The 7273-nt window shown below is 45.0% G+C and overlaps 1 protein-coding gene across 1 annotated transcript; it reads right to left on the bottom strand.

Moving 5' to 3' along the window:
* Positions 1-4278: 4278 nt before the first annotated feature.
* Positions 4279-5838, bottom strand: LOC308282988 (tubulin-specific chaperone E-like; the record flags this gene model as incomplete). Its single annotated transcript, XM_080723375.1, has 1 exon — positions 4279-5838. The coding sequence occupies one exon, from the start codon at positions 5836-5838 to the stop codon at positions 4279-4281; it is 1560 nt and encodes a 519-aa protein (XP_080579501.1).
* Positions 5839-7273: the final 1435 nt, after the last annotated feature.

Genomic DNA, 7273 nt, shown 5'->3' on the forward strand with positions numbered 1-7273 from the left:
CTGAAGCCTTGTGCTGTCGAATGCCTTGTCCTGCTTGTGTGGATAATTATTCCTATCTTCACCCAGCGGCTGGGGGAGAGCGCAGCTGTGGGACGGACGGAGGCGTCTCAGCAGCACGAAGAATGGGAACCACTGCTCCTACAGGACAACTTGTGGACATTTCTCTGGTTGACTCAATGCTCACTTGACCTGCACCTTCCTGACTGGCTGTACTGTATGTACTGAGAATGAGGCGTGTCTGTGTGTGTGAGAGAGAGTGTGTGTGTGTGCGCGTGAAATTGTCCTTGAGCGCACGTTTTTCTGTATATATTTGAATGTGTGTGTGTAAATACTGTATGATGGTTATATTTGTAGCAGGCCAGAGAAAGTAGGTGGGTGAGGCGACATTGTTTGTGTGTGTGTTTATGCGTGCGTGTGTGAGAGGGAGAACGAGAGCATGCGTGTGCATGTGCCAGTGTGAGTGTGTCTGTGTGTGTGTGTGTGTGTGTGTGTGTGCGCGTGTGGATCACTGAGGTATGGTCTGCTTGGAGTTGAACAGGAATCCTCTTGCTAGACATCTTTTACTGGACAAAACCGCGTTACCAGAACAAGTAATAATAAACACTGTTGGTGAAAGTAAAGAGAGAAGACTTCCCTATTTTTCTGCATTACAACTCCCACACGTGCGCACGGCACGCACACAGGTACCAGAACTGAGTCTTACTGTATATCAGTCATATAGTTCAGGGGTCTTCAAGAAATATGTTATTTCAATACTCATACAGATGTTTAATACTCTACAGATTTCAGATTGCAATTCACCTCTTGCACAACATGCCACACACTGCAAACAAGTGCAGGGGTTTTAATGTCTTTAAAACATCTATAAAGAAAAACACTGATTTGTGTCTTTGACGCATTGTTGAGCTCCGAAGTACAAAGAACAACACTATTGGTGTCCCCCACTGTGTCGGGGACAGTTTGTATGTTAGTAGCAGCAAGCATGCGGTTGGTACAGGTATAGTTCGGAGGATCATTGAGTTATGGGTCTGGAAGCATACACTTTGTGAGGCAAAAGGGAGGAGCCATGCTAGCCTCAGTGAGCTAGCGGTGGCTCCTTATTGGTTAATCAAGTTGTCTCCCATACCCCTGATGTGTCCTTTGCTCCATGTGTGTTGAAATCCCAAGTCCCAATTGAAACCGCAAAACGGACAAAAACTGTCGAGCTAACCCAGATCATGATCTCCTAAAAACAGAATTATGGGCAAATTCGAATAACATTTGAATTCTAATCTTTTGTCACCACATTTGGAGTGCTGCCCCTCTACAAACTGATTGATTCCGACAGTACAGGTTGTCTAATTAAAGGAGTAGTTCACCCCCAAAATGCCTTTTTTTTCTTCTATTGATTACTCATTCCATGGAGACTTAAAGATTTGTTTTTTGGGGCTTTTAGGCCTTTATTGATAGGACAGTAGACTGACAGGAAATGGGGGGAGAGATGGGGAGTGACACGCGGCAAAGGTCGCCCGGGAACCGATCCGGTGACGCCGCCAGGCATCCATGCCTATGTGGCAATGCCTAAGTGGTACGCGCCTGGACCAGTAGGCCAGCGGGCACCCTTTGCCATGGAGAATTGAGTTCAATAATATTAATTGACTAATTTCATTACAATAAATGTACCCCCATTGATTCTGGATGGGTCCCCATCCGGAATTAATGGGGGCAAATTTGCTTTTTTTAATAAATGTGTCTTACGAATGCGACAAATGTAAAAAAATATTATTGAACTCTCCATGGCGTGAGTAATCAATAGAAAAAAGTCATTTTGAGGGTGAACTACTCCTTTAATGTGCTTATGGCTGTCTCGAATGTCAAGTCATCAGCCAGACTGTTGAACAAAGTGAAAAGTGAAACGGACTCACTCGAGAGGCTAGTAGATATATGAAGTTGAGTACATTGTTTATAGAAACCACAGCTTATGGCATGTTCTAAAAACAGTGGTGGAAAGTACATTTACTCAAGTAGTTTGCTGGAGCATTTCCTATTTTTAACATTCTTACTACACTAAATCTCTGAGGCAAATATTGTACTTTTTACTCCACTACAATGATTTGAAAACTTTAGTCACTAGTTACTTTGTAGATTTGAATTAGTATTACAAAACATACATTAACCACTTCAGCCCTCTGGTTTTTTCAAAATGGCTGATGTACAATTTTATACAATGATGCAAATTTTATACAATGATTTTATACAAAAAGAAATATACTTAAAAGTATATTTTTTTATTCCAATACTTTTGCACTTTTATATTTTGATTACCAGACTTCCACTTGTAACAGAGTGTTTCTGCATTGCAGTATTTATACTTTTACTCAACTAAAACATTTGAGTACTTCTTGCATTGCTGTGAAGCGTTTGGTTGGTTGAGGCACAAACTAGTTCAAGACACAATCCTACGTGTCCTCTGGGGACTGTTACTACTGAGGAGCTGTTTTGTACATCGATAGTCCTTTATTGATCTATAAGAGAAATTAAGTTGCCACAATAGAAAACACATGATAGATTCAAAGTATATTATATACTAAAAAAGGAGTAAACGTGTAACACGTGTAGAAGGAATAATATACAAAATATACATTTAAAGGCTGTCTACACTTGAACCCACGAGGTGTCAACCAAAATGTGTGAGCTATTAACATATTCACATATACATGTTTTAGGTAGAGTATTCATGAACAATATATAATCTATAGTAGTATATACACATCACAGTATTCTTGCTAGTCCCTCTGGCCTCTGCACGACTGTCAGGGATTTGCTTGTTGTATGAGCTAATAACAGGTATAAATATAAATGTAGTTAAAATGTACAAATAGTATTAGTCTTTTTGACAATTAGAGTGTTGTTGACACACCACTGTGGAGATGTTGGGTATTGCCCTAATGGCCATTAACACTAGTAGGACTTTATAGAGTCCCTCTGTCTGTGGTATGCAGTCACATACTCCTTTAGTATACAGTATAGGCTACACAGCATAGTTTGCTCTACATGACTTAAAGTCAATGGATGGAAACTAGGACTCGGGTTGGGATGCTTTGTATTGTATCTGCCACGGTTCCTGCGTGACTTCAGCGGTGAAATCGCACACGCTGTTGGGGTTACTTGGCATGCTTTTGCAGGTTCATAACCTGTCAATTTGAAGGTGTGAACAAGGAAATTATAGTTTCCTTGTGGCCTTGTAGCTAACCATAGGGAATTGATGGCACTTTCCTGTGGTCGCAAGGAACCTCATTTGACTTCCTTGGTTTGACATTTGTAAGGGCTGTAATTGGCATCAGACTAAACTGCTAAATCTAAATTAAATCTGTTGATGTGTCTAAGTAGTGTGCAATTAATTGCATGTGTGGACACGCGGACAGGCAGCAGAGTGCGCCAGCAGAGAGCGCAAGCACTGCGTTCAGTGCTTACTCCCGTAGCCAATCAGGGACCAGCATTCCTAGTGACATCACGATCAACAGCCAATGAGGGACCAGCATTCTTGGTAACCTCACCATCAACAAGTGCGAACTGATATAAATAACAAAGCGCGCTCTGCTGGACATAAATGGCTACGAGTGCACAAGACGCGAGTTGGCACCTCGACAGAGTGCAGTCTAGTTTTGGAACTGCGATGACCTGAGTGAGATGTGGCCGAAAAAAGAGAGTTTACATCCTCCCAGCCCACTTCCAGGTGAAGTGTGTTCTTCTGAATACATACATGAGGTGCTGCCTAACCAACCATCCGGTAAACAGATGCATATCAATGCATAAAGCCTCATTTACACTTGGTTGCGTATCATACACAACGCGGATCATTTGTAGAGCTGCTATTTTCGGTGTGTGACACAATATGCAGCCAAGTATAAACCAGGCATATGGTCAGGCTTGTTGGAGTTTCTGACCGTGAAGATGGGATCAGCGTACAACTTTATCAAGGAAGGAATCAGGTAAATGTCCCAAGAATGCGATAGTGTTTAGGATCTACTGGCACAGCATGTACTGTAGGTCTGGATGGAAGCAGGCTGTTTGAGCTCAAGGGTGACAAGGGAGATGGTGGAGGTTGATCATAACAGGGAGCCATCTATGTGTCTTGGGGGTTCCGAGTGTTTAAGATCCACGCACACTCTAAAGAGGCTGTCCAGGTGGAGCTCTTTAGCGCTGTAAACATGTTCCATGTCCTTCACACCTATGCAGGTGTAAGCAGCAGATTAGACAGACCCAGTTCTGTGCTCAAGGTTGGACATTGCTGTGTCTTCATGCCCAGCGGACCAGCACAGTGTCTCCATCTTCAATGGAGTAGAAATTGAGACACTTCTGGTCATTGTCAATCTCAATCTCTATGCCCTCGATCTTTGCATTGGTGTAGGAGAGTTGCAGCTGTGTTCCGGGGACCTTCAGCAGTCTGTACAACAGCCCCTTCACCTTCTGGACCAACATGGAGTCTGGGAGTTTCTTGACGATGGGTTTTCGGTCGGCTTTGCCCGGACAAACAAATGTGATATTCATTAGCTGGTTTTTCAGAGCGTACGGCTGGTCCTGCTGGAGTTCACTGTCATCCGGAGGGCCGTACTTGTCTATCAGGCTCTGATATCGAGGGTGTTCCGATGTGAACTGGGTGCTGGGTCTGCTCTGCTCCGGGCCTCTGTGGCCCCCCGCCTGAAGCCAAGCCTCCCCAAATATCTTAATGTAGACGAGCTCTGCCGACCTCCGGTCTGCATGCGCGATCTGGCTCTTGTTGAGGATGGACAGCTGTTTGAGTTTGGATATCAACATCATGTCTGCAGTCTGTAGGTTCTTCGCTTGGCTCTGGACGGGGTTGTATCGAAACGACAGCTCCGTCAGACTCTGCAGCTTGTCCAGTTCGTTCACCACACACCACTCGGATATTTTGTTGTGATTCAGAATCAGGGTCTTTAGCACGGGGAACATGGCTGTTTTGCAGCCAGGAGGGACGTCGCTGAACCGGAGGACAGACAGACCCGTCCTGGACAGATTCAGGGTGTTCAGCCTGGGCAGCTGTGACAGACTAAGCACGCTGTCCTCGGCCAGCTGGTTGCAGGACAGATCCAGCAGCCTCAGGGACTCCAGGACGCCCACTGGCCTCTGCAGCTGTGTGATGTCGTTATTTGCGACGTACAGCTCTTCCAGTTGAGGCCACAGGAGGGCGCACTGTAGGATCTCCGGCCAGGTGAGGGCGCAGTTCTGCAGGGAGAGGACCTTTAGACTGCGGAAGGCGTGCCGCCGAGCCAGTGGGTCGGAGGGCGGGCGTAGCCTGTTGTAGCACAGCAGCAGCTGTCGTAGTCGCTCCATGTGCTGGGTGATGTCTGCAACGTCGTCCCAGCAGCTCAGCAACGTTCCCCCCAGGTCCAGACACTGAATGTGGGGTGTGATTGTCCTGATGTCTTCCCCGGAGCCGGACGCACACACCTCCCTCATCCTCAACGACACCACCTGAAGACTGTTTAACCTTTTGACGAACATCCTTATGGTCTCGTCCTTGTCGGACGCAGAGACTTCCTGGCCCACGCCCGCGTACAGTTCCCTGATGGCGCTCACGTAGTCCACCCCGAAGCTGGCCTTCTTGGGCCGGACGAAGGATCCTCCGTTAGGATGCTTGCACTTAAAGTACTGCACTCCCTCGTGGGTTCCGTTGTGTTTGCCTCGCACGGGGTTGTCCCACTCCACGCCGAGCCAGAGCCCTTCCGTCGAAGGGACGGTTCCCGCGAACCGGACCATGCCGCGTTCTCCACTGCAAGACACCCGCCTGCCCAGTGCATCAGCGGGAACCTCTCCCGTGTCTACAACAGACGACATGGCGGTCTGGTCTTATTGCAACTTTGCTCTCCTCATGTTGATGACCTTATATAGGCTGTCCGAACACTGACGTCTGACGTCACACACGCAACACAAGCCATTGCCAGACAATACTGATCTGCACACAATTCTCATACGGTAGATGGCACTGGTTCCAAGCCAAAGGCAAATTCATCTGCATGGCACATTTCATTATTAACTCATTGAGTGCCTATCCCGAATTAGTTCGGGGATATATTATCGCATACCAGAGTGCCTATCCCGAACATGCATGTTCCACCCCCATACAACCCCATCTAACATACAGGGCAGCCATGTTTGTTTACATAACATGTAAAACATAATGGCGATTATCTCAAGAATGCCTGAACGGATTTCCAATCGGATTTTTTTGTTTGAAAGCTGTGAACAAACTGCACAAATCCACTTCAATGCAATCCAGGATTGCATTGGATTTTTTAGAGCTCATTCTTCTCTGTTTTTTTCCCATGCATGAGGTGTGCAAGGTTTAATCATGGCTAAGTTGACGAAAATAAGGCTTCTAAAATGCTTGGTAGCCAATAGCTAACTTCAAGCTAACTTCATCCTCTTCCTGTACATGCACAAAGGAAAGTGTTCAGGCAAGTCATGGCTGCAGGGCTTCTGCATATACCAGCATATCTCTATGGGATTTTCTATGGCCACTGGGCGCCCTCTAGTGGTGAAAGGGGTGGCACTCAATGAATTAAGATATCAAGACACAGAGGATAAGAGACACATTATAAAAGGGCTTTTGAAAATAACAAAGAAATTAATGAAAAGAAGTAGAAATGAAAAGAATTAGCAAATAGCTGCCAGCATCCCAAGCAAGTTTGTGAGAGCCGGCCGTATGAGTAAAACTGAGTTAGAAGGGTTATTATTGCATGTTAAAAATGGATAATAGCAAGCAGAAAATACTATTGAGCACAGAATAGATTTCTGTTTGCTCAAATTACATTGTTTGTTCTTGCATACTATTTCTCTTCAAAATATAATTTAGGTCTTTGCTCCAAATCTCCCATTGCTCACTCAGGAACAAGGCACACATACAGTGTAACACCATAATTTAGTATTGCTGGCAAGCTTGTGGGATGACTTCTAGGGCCACTTAATGATGTTTTCCTATTGTTGAACAAAAGGATAACTTTTACTCTGGCATGTAATTATTATGTGACAAATTGGGCTTGCATTGTAATATGGCTCAATAAAGAGGAAGTCTCACACTAATAATGGTTTCCTGCACATATAGATGAGGACTCACCACATTAGTTATAGACACTTCTTCCTAGTCTCTTCACTTTCACTCGAGACTGACAGAGAAGAGAAGACCCTATAAATGTATGTGTTCACCATGGGACCCTTAATATGGAGAAGAATCCTGTATTTGTACATGAGTGAGTGCCAGTTTTTTTATTCT

Source organism: Nannobrachium achirus (genome assembly GCF_963921795.1).
Source record: "Nannobrachium achirus genome assembly, chromosome: 4".
Lineage (NCBI taxonomy): Eukaryota > Metazoa > Chordata > Actinopteri > Myctophiformes > Myctophidae > Nannobrachium > Nannobrachium achirus.